This window comes from Brassica oleracea, chromosome C1, assembly GCF_000695525.1.
Source record: "Brassica oleracea var. oleracea cultivar TO1000 chromosome C1, BOL, whole genome shotgun sequence".
Lineage (NCBI taxonomy): Eukaryota > Viridiplantae > Streptophyta > Magnoliopsida > Brassicales > Brassicaceae > Brassica > Brassica oleracea.
This window is the reverse complement of record NC_027748.1, coordinates 11,456,443-11,473,340: the sequence shown is the minus strand read 5'-3', so window position 1 is coordinate 11,473,340 and position 16,898 is coordinate 11,456,443. Positions and strand designations below refer to the sequence as shown.

Here is a 16,898-nt window from a genome sequence, read left to right as displayed (position 1 = left end):
GCAGAGAGTCATGCATTTGTGGAGCAACTCTATGGATGAGAGCACTTTAGAAAAGGAGGCCACGATGGATCTGTATTTGTACAGCTTCATGGAATGCATAAGGAGCATCTTTTGGACATCACTTTTCCAAACATCCTTCACTTGCAAGTAAATGACGGTCAAAATATGTTTAATCAAGATTTGTGCTCACAAAAAATTATACGTATTTATTAAAGGTTTACAAGTGCTTTCAGTATTGTAACTGTGATTGGTCATATACGTTCTCTTCTGGTGAAGTTAGGAGAGGTACTTAGAACTAAAGGAGGAAGAGGATGTATTATTATATTAAGGCTCCCAAGAATAAAGGTACTATACTTTGATCCAACCCAGTACAAAGAAACATGATTTTGGTAATGATAGACTTAGTAGTTGTGTTATCCAATATTGTTTGTTCTCAATTACGTACGAGTAGTAAGTCTATGTTCACTTTTGGAGAATAACATATCATATGGTATAACATGTTTGTCTGGAAAAAAAAATTCAAGGGGGAAAGGTTTGGCTAAAAATTTTAGTCTATAGATATTCATTTACTATAGAAAAAAACTACAAGAACAACTGACAATTTGAGTAGTTAATTTTTTGGTTTAACTGGTTTAGTTTCTAGACAAGACCTTTTGATTGTTCAGCTTCAACCTTCTTAGTTCTCACACTTTTTGAATATAATATTTATTTAAATTATATTTAAGGAAATATAAGAAATTGTTATATACAAAAAAATCATTTGTCGGCGACTCATGTAATTTCAAACGGATTGTGTTTGTTAGAATTACAATTTTTAAACGAAAACAAACATAATCAGTTTGCCTGGAAAACATATATTACTATTTCGTTCACATTACAAAAAAAATATGACGAGTTCAAATACAAATATTGGCAAAAATAATAAAATATACAGGCGACGTAATTTTTCATCAAATTTCATTTGATATTGAAATAGTTTTTATCTATTTTTTCAGTCTTTCAACCAATAAATATTAAAATAAATAAATTATTAACAATAATTTTGTTAAAATATGGATGAACATTAGATGATACTAATATTGGTTAAGAAAAAAAAATAATTTAAGGAAAATATCTATGTTTTTACTAAATTTAGAATTTTGTGTCTTGAAATGATACACCAGTTTTTATTACTAATTTAATATTTTTTTATAAGAGATATATTTTACCATATCAAAAGCACTTAAATTGGGAAAATAACCTTTTTGTATAATATTTTCTAAAAATATTATATAATGTTTGATTCTATCATTATTAATAACTGTATTTTTAAAGTATTTAAATCATAAGACTTTAAAAATATTTTTTTATTTAAATCATTGTATGTCTCTGTTTCGAAAAGGAGATACATCTTTTAATTAAAAAAATGAATATATTAAATTGGCCGTATTTACTATAATAGTAAGAAAACATGTTACAATCGTAAGAAATATATTATGAAAACTAATAATATATTAATAAAACATGATTTGATAAATAAACAATAAACAATAAATGTATAACAAAATTAAATATACAATGAATATATTTGTTCATTCTACTCATCATTTTATATATAATTTCCAATAAAAATGAATACAAAATTTGGATTTGCCTAAGACAAAAAACATTGAATAATTTAAAATTATTTTATAATTATCTACCTACTTATATTTTTATTTAAGATTATATCATTTATATTTTAATTAAAATAAACATACTAAATATATAATTAAAATTAAAATTCAAACAAAAAACTCGGGCGTAGCCCGGGCTCGATCCTAGTTTCCTATATAAAAACACAATTGCATATACACCTAACCATATTTCAAGCCTTGAAACGATGGGTCTTGAACAAATTATAATAAACCAAATTATTAATTATATTTGTATACACAAACTTAAGCTCATAAAAATATGTGATCATTTAAATTTAATTGATACTTTCATTTTATTTCCTTTTTACAATTATTAAACTTACAAATTTTATTAAAGCTGAATAATTATTTTTTTCTTATAAATGTTCTAACTAATTTATCAACTTAGTATAATGTATACCATACTAACTCATAGTTCACTATTTATTCATATTACCAAATTCAAAAAAATTGTTTTCTCTATATTCTACACACAACTCTAATTATATATACATGTTGGATTTGTTTATATGATACGAAATATTATTGATACAATAAACTTTTAACAAACACAAAAAAATACTCAATGTAATACAACTAACTTTTATTAATGCATTGTTAAGTATAAACAAACCCATGCAACCGCTATATTATTAAAATAGAAGTACACTTATAAATTAACTCTTAAAATTTAAATTTATTTACGTGTCAATGCCACTGAAGTAATAACTAATTCATCTTTATCATTAACTGTCTTTTCCTAATTTAATAGACAATTACCTAAACTAAATTCATAAACAAATTTATGATAAATTTTAAACTTAATTAATATACCATAAATCAAGAACCATATATTTAGGATCTCTGTAATTGGTAAGTCTCTTGTTTTTTGTCATAAAAAAAAGACTACCTAATAAATGTTAACAAATACAATAACAAATCTATTATATAATAATTACTTTCCCAAAATTTAGTTTGTTTCAATTTTTCTTAAAATTTTTTTTTTACTAATTAATAAACAAATATATATATATGAAGTACTATAGTCATGTGTTTTTTTTATAAGTCAGACGCATCAAAATTTAAACAGAATTTTTAGATTGACACTGAAAAATAATTTTCATATTATAAAGATGAATATGTCTCACATTTTGATTTAGTTATGTGTGTCATCGGATGTAGTCAAATAAATTTATATAAAGTCAAACATGCATCTATATATAATTGATTTAGAAAGAAATCGGGTGTTTCATTAATTAATAAATATGACAAAACGTGATATAAAGTTAAATGTAAAACAATAATTAATTTACATAAACGTAAAATAATTTTTAAAAGCCACTTAAACTGATTTGGGTATTCGTTTAATAAATTTAGAATACAATATCATTTTAAAACTATATAGTTATATTTACCATTATTTATTAGTAATAACTAAAAAAAACCTAAATTAATCATTTATAGAATATATAAATAAAATATGAATTATTCTGTTAATATATTATTTGAAGCATATTTTCATATAAATAAAAATTCACTGAAAGCTGAATACAATAAATTTATATGTTAAAAAGTATGGGTGATACAATTGACAGCTAAAAAAATAAAAAAATAATTACTCAATGAATAAAATGATTATTATGTTTAAAATGTTATATTAAACATTAATATAATATATGTAAACAATAAATTTATATTATATAATTTATACAAAAAAAAAATTATTTATAAAAACGAAAACAATTACCCATGCGGTCGCATGGATCAAGCTCTAGTATGCTATTCTATTGCTTACTAATCTATAAATTCATCATATTGTAAGAAAATAGTTGATGCATTGATAATAGAAAAGTTCTACAGCTTAAGAATTAGGCGTCACTCGTGTCCGCTCGCAGCCACACCATATCCATACAAAAGTCAAGATGATCATGCCCACCACAAGGATGATGGGGACGAGGCAACCTATCAATATCATATTGTTTCTTCACTTCACCAAAAACTTGTTCTTCCAAGTTTCTTCCCCTGCTAAATTCAAGCTTAGATTATGGTTAAGCTAATTAGAATAAGAAATATATAGACATGAAAAAATCTTATAAATCTTTTGAATCTCCCTTGGAAAGGAAGTCTTTAGATTTTTTAATGATTAGGCAATATATGTAACTGCCTAATATAGCTAAAATATATATGAAAATTAATAATTTTGAGTAATAAATATTTGATAAAAATTAGTATATATTTTATCATATATGTTTAATTTGAAACTATTAAAATAAATTAAAAAAACATATTAACAATATAATAAAAAAATTTAATTTTTCTGTAGATGTTATATATTGACTTTTTAAAAACGACTATAAATTACTATAAATGTTAAAAATCTCATATTTAAATTTTGTGATCCATAGTTTAAAATTTTTGTTATGAAAAGATATAAATAATTACAAAGTCGTATAAGTAGAAAGTCTCATTTAATAAGTTTTAAGATTAAAAGATATATATATAGAACAAGAGTATAAGAGTCTTTTGCCAATTAATGAAAAATGTGTTTTTGAAAATGTCTCTTTAGTGGTAGTAAACATGAATAATAGTATTGAGAAAATGGTAAACATGAAAATTCCATTTTATTTATATGTTCGCACCAATTATTTAATTATAAACATAATAGTTCCAAACTTTTTATTATTATTTCATAATATGTAAAAAATATATACACGTAAAATAATTTATATATATAATGTTCATCTGCATAAGACTCGGATCTTAACAATAGTTAGAATTATTTTGTTGATCATACTCATGATTTTCTGTAAGATATCAGCATTCACCATTAGTATAGTATTAACCGTGTTGTATAATGTATAACAAATAACAACTAAATATGTAGAACAGAGTTAGAATATCATTTAACGAAAACAAAACATTTATAATTCGATTGGTTTTATTAAGTTTTTTTTTGTTTTATTAAGTTTATATCAATGCGATACTGAACAAATTAAATAAGTCGACGACAAAGAATAGGTCTAGCAATAGCAAATAATGTGAGTGATACATATCTTGCACACCTCTTCACTTTTAACTGTTTACACAAACACAAAGAGAATTAAAAAAATAAAATAAAATGGTTCTTTTATAATCCACCGGTCAAGCTAATACGAGAGAAAGAGTTAGAAAAACTCCAGCCAGATGATTTAACGTCGAGTGTTGTTGTAGGTGAGAAGCTAAGTCCAAACATCTCCTTTGGCGTCATGTTTGATTCATCAAATCCAACCAAAGTAGCCACAAGAGAAGCACTCTCTTTGCAATGATCCACGTCTTTGGTCTTGGTCCATGCCTTGTGTGTCACTTGCATGCTCCTCTGCTTTGAACTCAACTCAACACCCCATTTCTTGTAAACTCCTTCTCTCTCCTTTCTTCCAAACTTCTTCGGTATTTGCTTAGCCAACCATTCTCTCTCTCGCCCCAGCGTTTTAGCACTTTGTTTCCTCACAATCTCCTGCGAGTCCTTGAGGAAAGATAGCCTCCTTAGCTCCACTTCCATGTAGACAAAGTCTGATGGATCGCCTTTGAAGAGCAAGAAGAAGTATGTTCTGTGAACCAGAGGTACATTACAAACCCCCCAGAGCTCAATTATCTGGCTTTGCTGTCTCTCAAACTCTGCCTTTGTGTCCCTTTCGGGCTTTGTCTTCTCTGCTTCAGTTTCAGACTCATGCCTTGAATGATGCTGCATCGCCATCTGTTTAAGCCCCGCCATAAACTCATGGAAGCTACCACCGCTAGTCTCAGTATCTGAATCTTTGGTGCTCTGTGCATCGGTGGAGAGAGTGTTGTCTAAATCAAAGGATGCGTTGTTAGATGTGTTGAATGTGAAGCGTCCGCTAGCAGCAGCTGCAACAGCCTTTGTGAACAAGAGGTTTTCTCGGCAGCTTCGGCTTCTTCTCATCATCTTCAAGCTATCTCCTGGACTGGTGTTGACACTTATTGTGTTAAAAGATGGAGACTGATTCTCTTCTGCTGAGTGCATGCTCATAAAGTATTCAATTGTCTTCTGCATCTCCTTCACCTTGTTTTTAAGAGCCTCGTATGTAGTCTCATCTTGATCAGAGCCTCCATGGACTTGTACATGTTGCCCTGACTGTTGTGTGTCTTCTTTCTTGGGAGACAAGCTAGGGTTTGTTTCTTCCTTCTCCACATATTGATTAGTCTCATGTGCTTCTTCTAACTTGTTTAAAGTTAGCTCAACTTCGTCTTCATGTTTAGCAGATAAAGTCATTTCTGTATCTATTGTTTTGAAAGATGAATCAGCATCTTCCTTTTCTGACTCCATAGCTTCAATCTCATTGGCCATAGGCCACAAGTTCTGTCCCATAGCTGCTAACTTTTTGATAGTTAGCTCATCTTTGGCTCCAAGTTTAGCAGATAAAGAGGAACTATCATCTTCCTTTTCTAACTCTATAGCTTCATTTTCATCTGCCTTAAGAGATTCATAGTGTTGTTTGTCTTCCAGACATGACTGGTCCTTAGACAGATTCTGTTCCATGTCTTCTTTCTTTGAAGATTGCCTTTGTTTTTCCACAGGTTCCTCTGTTTCTTGCACTTGTTGTGCAAACTTGTGTACAGTTAGCTCATCTTTGGCTTCAAGTTCAGCAGATAAAGAGGAAACATCATCTTCCTTTTCTGACTTTACAGCTTCATCATCATTGGCTATAATAGATTTGTATTGTTGTTTGTTGTCCTTAGACAGATTCTGTTCCATGTCTTCTTTCTTTGAAGATTGCCTTTGTTTTTCCACAGATTGTTCTGTTTCCTGCACTTCTTCTATAGTTAGCTCATCTTGGGCTTCAAGTTTAGCATTTAAAGATGAATCAGCATCTTCCTTAGCTTCATCCTCATCTTCCATAGAAGATTTGTAGTTTTGTTTGTATTCTACAACACATGGCTGATCCTTAGACATGTTCTGTCCTATGTCTTCTTTCTTTGTAGATTGCTCTGTCTCTTGGAACTCTTCTGCCAACTTGGTTATAGTTAGCTCATCTTGGCCTTCATCTTTAGCATATAAACTCTTCTCTGTATCTATCTTCTCTAAAAATGAATCAGCATCTTCCTCTTTGGACTCTACAGCTTCATTCTCAACTGATAATGACTCCACTTTCTTCTCAACAATGTTGTCTACTGTGTCTTGGATTATAACTTTTTCACTATTCTCTTCAATGCATCTAACTTCTTTGCAAGCATCTTCTGGTTCTTGGATGGTCCTTTGACCCATCTCCTCCCACTTGTTGCTCACTCCATTCTCCGGGATTCGAGGAGTAGTATCATCCAGCAAGAAACCATCTTCATCAGGAGAGTACAAGTTACTTTTCACCATGTTATTTAGCAAACGAGGCTCATCAAAATCTGTTGAATCATAGCTTTTTCTCCTGCTGTAATCAACTGAGCTTGAAGATGATTGATATTCCGTTGCTGATTTAAGCAGATTCTCTACCCGAGATTGAGCTACATCTCTTTGCCACTTAAGCTCCTGGATCTGCTCCTCCATCTGTAGATTGTCGCACAAGTAATAATTGATGTTTCTTTAACAAAACACACAAGAAGCATTCAAAAACAAACTAACCTTTTCAATCACTTCTTCTTTCTGTTTGAGCAATGAATGAAACTCATCAGAGGTTGAAGAAGAAGAAGAAGAAGAACCAAGTCCAAGATTCTTCAACTCATTCTCCATTCTCATCAGCTCCCTCTGAAGTTGCTTCACCAAAGCCTTCTCAGACACAACCATGTTCACTTGAGCGTTTGTGGTCACCTCTTTAGCACAAGTTGCAAAGAGGAGTGTGTTTTTTGATTGTTCAAGATGACTACGAGCAGGGCTCATTGTACATATGATAGCCGTTCTTGCGTTTCCTCCCAGTGAGTTTTGGAGTATACGAGTTAGCTTCGAGTCTCGATATGGTATGTGTCCATGTTTCCCTTTGCTGTATTAGTTCCAAAAAAAAAAACACATTCATATTAGCTTCTTAAGAGACTCTTAGAGGAGAACTCTATTTTAGACATTACCTGAGTTTTCGGATGACAGTTCCAAGAGTAAGTAAGCTCCGGTTAATGTGACAACCTTCTTTGAGTCTTGAACCAGCAGATAACGTCTGAGAAGCTCTTTCACTTCCTGCTAGATCAACAAAGCACACTGATGCTGCAAGAATCGCTGAGCTCTCTGGTGAAACCTCTCTTTTTGAACTTTCTATTGTCTGCATGAGAAATTAACATTAATGTGAGAATCTGATGAGTGCAGTCTTTATCATTGATAGATAAATATGAGTACCAGTCTGAGAATCTGATGAGATCTTGAGCTAGTCTCGTTTAAAGACGTCTCTCCAATCTTCCTTTGAGCTGAGAAAAGACCAAAGATTCAGTATATAATATATAATTAAGCAATTAATTGAGTGTGGTTAATTAATTACTCTCGCATATGGAAATGAGTTCCTCTAGATGGTTTCTGTCTGTGATAGTCTCCTCTTTAAGTTTCTCAACGACCGTTCCTCTCTAATCAAAGTTGACAATAATGTTTTCAGTAATTGTGTAACTAATTATGATGACTAGAAAGAATTAATTGCTTGGAAAAGAAGTTATTGAGAAGGGACCTCTGGATCATCAAGAAGCCTAAGTGGATTATTATTATCTTCACAAAGTAGATCCCTCACAGCTTCATTGTAGATCTCCATTGCTGAGAATTTTAGTGTGTATTTTCTTTCTTGTTTATGCTGCAAGAAACAACAGAGGATTTTTAATTCAAAAAAAAAAAAAAGCAACAGAGGATTTTCTCAGAGAGTTAAATATTAACTAGAGTTTTTTTTCTTTTTTTTTTTGTTAATCTCTCCCCCTGGGTCCAGAACCAGTCTTTGCTTTAAAATACATAGTTTAAAACATTCCTCCGAATACTCCCACCAGGACTCAAACTAGGAGCGCAACGGAATAGACTCAATAGACTCATGCGCTTAACCACTAGCCCACACACACCAGTGGTGAAATATTAACAAGAGTTAGAAGAGGTTAATGTATGTAACCTTGTCAATGTAAAGAAAGATATCATTGATTGCAAATCCAGTGATTCCTGTCATGGTGTATGTTTTGCCGCTACTTGTCTGTCCATACGCAAAGATACTTGCTGCAATTACAACAACAAGAACCATATCCATCATAACATGATCTATAATAATATCAAAACTATTCAATTATGTTTCTTACAGTTGATTCCGGAGAGGACACAAAGTGCAACCTCTCTGGCTCCATCATCATACACTTGCTTTGTAGGACATTCAAATCCAAACACCTTGTCTGTAACACAATAATTGATTGGTATGTGATTTTTATAGTTAGTAATTGATATGTTGGTGCAATTAGTAATTAAGAGTTTTTTTTTTATGTTTATTACCAAAGGTGAAGGAAGGCTTATCAGACAAGTTATGGGCGTTGCAGATGATGGTGGTGTTGTTGATGCATTCCCAATCACATCTATCGTTTCTTGTCTTCTCTTTCTCGTTTAGAGGTCTAACCCTCACCGACACCAGTATCTTCTCTTCTCCTCCTGCTGCCGACATCTTTTTCCTTCTTTCTTTCTATATATCTCTCTTTAATTCAAAGCTGTTGCAAAGGTATGAATCTTTAGACGAGATAAAGAGAGGAACAGAATTGAGGTGAAGACCTTTTTCTAGGGTTTCTTTATTAACTTGTGGATTAATTAAACAATACAAACCCTTGGATTTCCTTTTCATAATAGAACCGCCACAAAAGCTAACCCAAACCCATTAAAGAATTGCTCAAATTATTTTATGAAAAAAAAAATCTTCTGAAACATTTTTTTTCTCTCAAATGCAGGGTTTAGATCATAAATAATAAATGCTGAACGTTTCAAACCTTTCATTGCTAGTCATTGACCAAAACGAATCGACATGTATAAGACTCAAGCTCACCTTTTGATCGTCATTGTACTGCTGCAAATTTTAGAGAGAGGCATGTTTTGATTGTGAGGGTTGAAACTAGAGGAGAGTTTTAATTTGAGCAAAGTTCATATAGAAAATTCAACGAGAAAAGTTGTTGGGAGATGAGGAAAAAGAATGAGTCAGCCAAAATAACAAGATGAGAGACAACTTCCTGTGTCAAAACCTCTCTGTAATTTCTTCTTCCTCAAGTTTCTTTTTCCTGATTGAGCTGTCTGCCGGCATGGCCATTGGATACGTTTCGACCACCAGGTCACATTACTAATTTAAGAATGTTGCCAATCTTTAACCTATTTTAACCTTCCCGTTACGGCTATTATAGTATTACCTTGTTGTGCAAGGGAAACTAACCTTATCTTGATATAAGTTAACATGAGCAGCACACAATGAACCTTATGTTGCTAACAACTTAAAAAAAAAAAAAAAGAATTGTGCATTGACCAGACTCGGTGGTCTCAGTTTGAAGCACAAAGATTTGGTTGTTTATGTTTCATTATTTAACTGTAGAAATTGTATGAAACAGATAATTAAAGAGTATCTAAAGATTACATTAAGATAATTTTAATAATGAGATCACATTCTGAAGTCTTGAGATACTTCAGAAAGAAATCAAAAACGCTACAAAGAGAATGGAAAGAGGTCTTAGAACTCCAAAGTACAAACACAACCAACATTAAAAAAAAAATTTGTCCCTCTTTTATATATGGTTTTTGTACATTTATAATAAAGTAAAGTTGATAAGGTAAAAGGAAAAACATAGCACGACTAAACCAATTGAAAACCATCTGGAATGAGTTCTTGATGAGAAGAGTCTTGAGATATATACTTGCGGCAAGCATATATCACTGCTGAATGAAAACCAGCTGGGTTGTCTATGAACACAAAATGGCCACCCTGCAAAATTTTGTTCAAACAAATCTCTCACATAAGCATCTTCTTCTCTATAATTTCCTCTTTAAATTTTGAGAAAACTAATGCAAAACTATTTAGAGATCTAACCTGTGGAACACGAATGATTTCGCAAGGGACCTTCATGTGTTTCCGTGCTTCCACTGCACCTTGATAGTTCATCCAATCATTCATTCCATAGATAAAAGTTGTTGGCACTTTCCACTCTGATGCACTGCACAAAGATAGTCATCGAAAATGAATTACATAAACATTCCATCTGCAGTGTGCTAATAAACTTGGTCTTTGTTTCATCAGAATTGGTGGACAAACCTTTGTAAGAGTGGCTTCCTAGCAAATGCTCCGAAGGAGAAGATGTATTTCAAGCACAACTCCCCACTAGCCTTTGCAGCCAAAGTATGATACACATAATCTATAACGAAAAAACAAACCATCACTTATCTGCTATGAATCATCATCATCCATATGCTTCTATGAAACTTAAGAGAAAGAAGTACTCACCGGTGAGCAATCTGGATTCCTCATCTGTTAGCATAGTTCCCACCGAATGAGCACCAAATCTTGCACTTGTATACCGGTTCACAAGACCCGGACCCCAAGGACCTAATCCTCTGCAACAGAAGCATATTTAGAAACATATAGTGAATTCCATTAGTCCTGCCATCTAATTTCATCGCCGAACAAGTAGTCACTTGGTTAAAACAAGCTCATTCATTAGATGGTTCCAATGCCGTATAAATAGCATACCTAATCAGCTTCTGAGGAGTGAAATTGGACTCCCATAGATGATTTAGAAGAGCACCTTTCCACGTTGCTCTGAACTTAGTGAGCCACTCCGACTTGGCATCTGATTCTGCTGAGAAACCAGCCGATCCCACCAGAACTAAGTGTTGAACATGCTCAGGGTGCTGAAAGATCCAGAGATAAGACACAAATTATAGATCCAAAATGTCACACATTACTCATTGAGTTAATACCAAGGAAAGGAACATAAAATTCACCTTAAGCGCGTACTTAGCAGCAACATAACCTCCAAAAGAATGTCCTAAAAGAATGAAGTTACAAAGATTCTTGGATTTGCGCCATTCCTCAAATGAGTCGATAAACCACGCCTCTGTTTCTGCATATTCAAAGAATGACCATATTCAGTTCCATTACGGGTGCAGCATCTCCATCAAGAAAGGGCTCCAATTGAAACCATAGCCACTAAGTCATGAATACCTTCTGTGCTTTTACAAGTAAAATCAGGCCTACTCGATCCACCCCACCTATAAAAAGACCAATTTGTGACAAACAGTTCAACAAAATGTGCACGTTACCAAAGCTGCTTACCCAAGTTGATCAATAGCGATGACCTTAAACCGACTGGCAAGAGCATCGAAGTTACGAAAGAAGAAGCCTTGAGAAGCAGCATAGCCATGAACCATCACAAGCGTAGGAGAACCCTCCTTGGCGTCAAAGGTAACAGTGTTGATGTACCTCGACTCATCGCTGGAAGACCTAAACCACCTGACTTTGGAACCTGGTGGCCCAGAACCAATATTCACTTGCTCTTGTACATAAGGCGTCCTGATGTTTGATCCATTTAGAAACTTTCAGAACATAAAAAAAAAAAATCCAATCTTTGATCGACCCATCTGTATAAAATCCATAATTGAGAGAGGAGGAAGGTATATATGTACTTGAGGATGGAAAGAAGGCGGTTCTCGGCGGCGATGATGTTGTCGGTGGAGGTGGGGATCCAGCGGAGGGAATTGGGCCATAAGATCTTCCATCTCGATTTCGCTGCGTTCGTTGCAGCTGATGCAGCAGCAGAAGCGGAGGAAGAAGAGGAAGAGGAAGATCCGAGCTTTGTCTTTGAGATTTCCTCCGCCATTCTTAACCGGAACCGGTTTAAGCTCATACACGAATCCAATAATCTAGAGAGGAGACAAAAGTCAAAGAATCTGAGATTGTGGAAATGACTGAAGCCAGAGGTTTTGCTCGCTAAAAGGGATATATGCGTCGTCCCTGATGACGGGACACGTCATTGCTGACGTCATGTATTCTTGCAAAGAAAGAGAGAGACGCTTCCCGTGGTCATTGTTTAGACACTCTCTCTCCCTTGAATATGATGATTAGTCAAATGGTTCGTTAATAAACTAATGGAAATATAACCTATGGTTTAGCTACACAGTCTTATATTTTTTTTTATTAATTTATTTAAATTGTTCAAAATTTAATATAAATTGTCGATAAATGGCTTTCTGAAATTCAAAACTCAAACTTTTGTATATAAAAATATTAACAAATCATTAGTCAAACAATTGAACTAAAAAGGTTTTCACTACCATTAATGATTTTGATGCAGTATTAAAATACCAATGCGAAGTGATTCAGAAAAAAAAGATAAACTAATTGGGAAGGACCTATTTTCTGATCCTTCTATAAAAAAGATTTTAATTAGTAGTGTAAGCCTTTCTAACTATATTAGACTGGATAAAATTAGTTATGGCTCTTGAAATACATAATGAAATGAACATGAAGTGAAAAATCATTAAATAAGGTAATTCCTCTACCCAACCAAACAAAGACGTGAGTTTTCTTCACCCAAACCGGTTTATTGAACCGGAACTCATTTTGATTTATTTAATTCAAGTGTGCTAATCACTTTGAACTAGAATGCTGCAGGCTTGCTATCAACTTAGCTCTGTGTTTGTCTCTCCACCCAATATAATGATCTAGAATAGATTACTAGTAGTTTAATTAATAGATCTCCAGTGGTTTAAGTAAACCGGTGTTTCAAACACTTTTCCATCATAGAGTAGCGGTTTAAGCTTCTGCAAAATCCAACCACAAAAGCAAAACAAACAAAAGCACAAAGGTCTGCACAGTCTTTTCAGACAAATCACTGAGAACGGTTCACAATCTAAAAGATAGTTTTGATTTCTAATTACTAAACCGGTTTTTGACTTGTAAAATCACACAACTCAAGTCATTTTTATTTAGCCTGAGCTTCTGCTGCAGCTACTAGTAGTAGTGCTAGCACTTGGGTCGTTGGAGGCACCAAGAAACAGTGCTTCAGCCAATGGTCCACCTGGTGCTGTGTAACAAAGCCATGATGGTCCTTCATGACTAACCCACTGGTGCTGCTGGTTTCTTCTCCTCTCCGCTTCCTCCATGCCTCCACCTGCCATTGATAGTGTCAGAGAGCTTCCCATTGCTTCATCTTGATCCCCTTCTACGAAAAACCGCCTCGTCTCTTGGCGGTTTGGACTCAACAGACCCTCCAACGCTCCAAAGCTCTGGTCTACTAATGGCTCATTCTGCCTGAAGTTTAGATCATAATCAAATCCACGTTTAAGCTCTCTGCTTGGTCCAACCTCTGGATTTAAATTTGCATAGGCATCGTCTTCTTTCGTAAACCACCTGAACTCTCTTCACACATCAACCAATAAGTTTCAGTTATGGGGTTCAATGCTTTGACAAGAACGTAAGCAAACGTGTACCTATGATCATTTGAAAATGGATTAACGGGTTGTCCGTAAAGCTGAGGATAAGTCCCAGCATAGTGGCTACTAGCGTTCTTAGTGGTGCGAGTGTCATGGTGTTGAGATGATTCCACATGCTTTCTTGAACGAGGACGGCTCTTGTGCGTGTGTCTCTCACAGTATTTCTGATCAGGGACCGCGCTTCTAGAGCATCTCCATTTCTTCCCATCTGTTCTCTTGCACCTCCACGGCTCCATATCAGCCGCGTTGTTGCTTGCATTTGAAGTAATCCCCAGCTTCAAAGAACCTCCTTTGGCCATTGCCACTGTCACCACATAGAACACATCAGATTCATATAGACACCATAAGTTCCAAGCATCCTATCCCTATGCATAAAGGATGATAACAAGAGAGATGAAGAACACATAGGGAGATTATACCATCTTGATGGTAAGTGTGGGAAGGGTGCTTGGGAAAGGGAGTGAGAAGCTCAGGAGGAACAGGAAGAGAAGCCATAATGTACTCATATATATTCCTCTGCCTCTCAAGCTCCTGCCATTGAGATTCACTGAAAGCTGCTGCACCTTCCTTCTCACTCATACTTCTTCCCATCTCCCCTGAGATATTTATTATCCACCAATTTCACAACAAATATTTTTTAATAGCTCAAAAGTCATAAAGGAGAGAACTTTAAAACCTGAGGAGCTCAAGGTGTAAAAAGGGTCTGCAGCTGCGAGGGAAGCAGAGAAGACAGGGTCGGTAACACCAGCGGAACCAGAGTAAGAGGAAGGCGATATATATGATGGATAATGATGATGATGGGATGTTATCATAACTTCTCTGTGGGAAGGTTCTACAACTCCAAATCCAAACCCACAACCAACAAAATCTTCCTTATTATGTTCTGCTCTTGTCCCCATCATACAAAATCTCTCTCTCTCTCTCTCTCTCTCTCTCTCTCTCTCTCTGTTATATCCACTCAAAACTCTCAACTCTATAAACCTTAAACACACATAAAACAGAAACAGAAACTCCTATTCCCACTCTTGCCTCTCTAATGGGACCTCAATAGCTTTATCTTTAAGACAGCAACAACACCCAAAAATTCCAAGATGGTAAAAAAAAAAGCAGAGTCTTAGCCTAAAGTCCACAACATAAAAATGAAAACCTAAACAAGAACACAAAAGGCTCTCTCTCTCTCTCTCTCTCTCTCTCTCCCTCACACTTATAAGATGAGAGGATGGGGAAGAAAATAAATTGGAGACTTATGTTATTAACAACATGTGAGGAGCGGTGCGGCTATTTGCGAGCCTTATGAGCCATAAAGCATTTTCTTTTTCTTATTTTGTTTCCTTTGTCTCTAACATTCGAACTTGTTTCAGAATACAGACAAAACTCTTCATTAACTCTCCTCTCTCTCTCTCTCTTCACCCTGACACAGACGTTAGTATCCCACGTTGTCGTTTCCTTTCACTAACCCCCATTAACTCTCTATCTTTTACTTCGACCTTAGGTAACGTCTTTTCTTTTTTGTCTTCTTCTCGAACTTCAACCTCAATACCATTTGCGTTCCGTTAAGTAACGGTGTTATGAGATGTGTGTGTTATTTTTGCCATTGGACCCCACCACCACATCTCTCGTTTCCGTGAGAGCTTCTTCTCATTGGGGACCAGAGTCGGAGGGGATGTGATGCTCTAACTAATTTAGCTTTCCTTCTTCGGTCACTTTTTTAGATTTTACTATATTTTCCACCCCTTTTTCTTTCCTTTTTTATCTTTTCGACCCCACTACATTCTTATCCGGATTAGTCCTCCACTAATCCTTTCTGATTTAGCTAGATTATTGTGTGAAAAAACTGATTATGTATATAAAAAGATTATATCTATTTGTGTACATAGGCTAATTCTAGTGTTATTTTCTTTGTCGTGTAGGCTAATTCAAGGTGTTGAAATCGCATAGGACCACTCACTAATGAAATCCCATAGGTGGTTCATGTTTAATTTCTTACCAAAAGAGGATCATATTTTTTCAAGAATCTAAATTGATGCCCATACGTTTGAAAACTATGAATCACTCCAATTATATTAACTCATGAACGTTTATGTTAGGATTTGGCGACAGTCTACAGACCACCAACATGTTACATACTATATTGCCACGAGACTACAAATTCTATACAGATTCATTCAGTAATGTGGAAGTAAGTTTAGGAATGAGAATATAACCAACCTAAGGGATAAATCAAATAAAGTGATTTTGGAAGATGTCTTACCTGTTTTGGAGCAGATCTTGGCATCAAGTAGATTAGGTTTAGCGTTAATTTTTGGTATCCCCCAGGCTGTGGACTAACTATTGTATGATTGTAGCCTATTATTTTCTGTAAATGTAAATATAAATCTTATCAGAAAGAACTAAAACTTGTGGAGGATACAAGCAACAATGATAGACTCGATAGATAAAGAACGAGTTACCTCTCAAGAACATAATAGGAAAGAAAAGACTTTCCTGCGTTAGGAACCAATCACAAGACGCGTCTACCGTTGTTTGAATGACTAGAATTTTCCAACTTTGTCCAATTAAACTTGACATTGCAACAACTTTGAGAAACTGCGGGAAGAAAAAAATCTTAGTTGGTAATTACTAAATGGTATGATAATCCATGCTTTTACACGTGTTTATACGCAAATGTTAAAAGCCCAACATGGGCCAATATAATAGTATATTAGCTCAAGAAAGGCCCATTATTAGAAAGTCCATATACTGGCCTGTTTTACGATAGTGTTTTGTACCAATTTCACTGTTGCAACTACTTGCATGGTTTCAATCATCATATGTACAATTCACTATTTCACTTGTTGAAAATTCTAAAAACGTGGTGT

The 16,898-nt window shown here is 34.3% G+C and overlaps 3 protein-coding genes across 4 annotated transcripts; all 3 read right to left on the bottom strand.

Annotated features, from left to right (window-relative positions):
• Positions 1-4,775: 4,775 nt before the first annotated feature.
• Positions 4,776-9,241, bottom strand: LOC106307063 (kinesin-like protein NACK2). The gene is made up of 9 exons (XM_013743917.1): positions 9,076-9,241; positions 8,889-8,978; positions 8,708-8,808; positions 8,285-8,404; positions 8,105-8,186; positions 7,966-8,033; positions 7,704-7,891; positions 7,267-7,621; positions 4,776-7,191 (listed from the first exon to the last, which is right to left on the bottom strand). The coding sequence occupies exons 1-9, from the start codon at positions 9,239-9,241 to the stop codon at positions 4,783-4,785; spliced, it is 3,579 nt and encodes a 1,192-aa protein (XP_013599371.1). The 3' UTR covers positions 4,776-4,782.
• A 1,112-nt stretch (positions 9,242-10,353) lies between these two features.
• LOC106342158 (1-acylglycerol-3-phosphate O-acyltransferase) lies at positions 10,354-12,655 on the bottom strand. The gene is made up of 9 exons (XM_013781020.1): positions 12,232-12,655; positions 11,882-12,118; positions 11,771-11,817; positions 11,551-11,669; positions 11,297-11,457; positions 11,051-11,160; positions 10,862-10,961; positions 10,640-10,763; positions 10,354-10,534 (listed from the first exon to the last, which is right to left on the bottom strand). Exons 1-9 carry the CDS (start codon positions 12,450-12,452, stop codon positions 10,406-10,408), a joined length of 1,248 nt encoding a protein of 415 aa, XP_013636474.1. The 5' UTR covers positions 12,453-12,655; the 3' UTR covers positions 10,354-10,405.
• A 675-nt stretch (positions 12,656-13,330) lies between these two features.
• On the bottom strand, positions 13,331-16,561 carry LOC106300262 (growth-regulating factor 8). 2 transcript variants are annotated; one of them, XM_013736379.1, is made up of 5 exons: positions 16,491-16,561; positions 14,717-16,396; positions 14,460-14,636; positions 14,038-14,344; positions 13,331-13,957 (listed from the first exon to the last, which is right to left on the bottom strand). In XM_013736379.1, exons 2-5 carry the CDS (start codon positions 14,940-14,942, stop codon positions 13,534-13,536), a joined length of 1,134 nt encoding a protein of 377 aa, XP_013591833.1. In that variant the 5' UTR covers positions 14,943-16,396; positions 16,491-16,561; the 3' UTR covers positions 13,331-13,533. The 2 variants fall into 2 exon arrangements, with proteins under 2 accessions (XP_013591833.1, XP_013591827.1); XM_013736373.1 differs by having other exon boundaries at positions 13,331-13,966; positions 16,491-16,555.
• Positions 16,562-16,898: the final 337 nt, after the last annotated feature.

Coding starts and splice junctions, on each gene's coding strand:
- LOC106342158 (XM_013781020.1), bottom strand. CDS start 12,452: ATGAGCTTAAACCGGTTCCGGTTAAGAATGGCGGAGGAAATCTCAAAG. Junction 11,161..11,296: donor ACTCCTCAGAAGCTGATTAG/GTATGCTATTTA, acceptor CTTCTGTTGCAG/AGGATTAGGTCCTTGGGGTC. Junction 10,764..10,861: donor AGGAAGCCACTCTTACAAAG/GTTTGTCCACCA, acceptor ATCTTTGTGCAG/TGCATCAGAGTGGAAAGTGC.
- LOC106307063 (XM_013743917.1), bottom strand. CDS start 9,241: ATGTCGGCAGCAGGAGGAGAAGAGAAGATACTGGTGTCGGTGAGGGTT. Junction 8,187..8,284: donor GGCTTCTTGATGATCCAGAG/GTCCCTTCTCAA, acceptor AACTTTGATTAG/AGAGGAACGGTCGTTGAGAA. Junction 7,892..7,965: donor CTCATCAGATTCTCAGACTG/GTACTCATATTT, acceptor TTTCTCATGCAG/ACAATAGAAAGTTCAAAAAG.
- LOC106300262 (XM_013736373.1), bottom strand. CDS start 14,942: ATGATGGGGACAAGAGCAGAACATAATAAGGAAGATTTTGTTGGTTGT. Junction 14,637..14,716: donor TTACACCTTGAGCTCCTCAG/GTTTTAAAGTTC, acceptor TAAATATCTCAG/GGGAGATGGGAAGAAGTATG. Junction 13,967..14,037: donor CCATTTTCAAATGATCATAG/GTACACGTTTGC, acceptor TGATGTGTGAAG/AGAGTTCAGGTGGTTTACGA.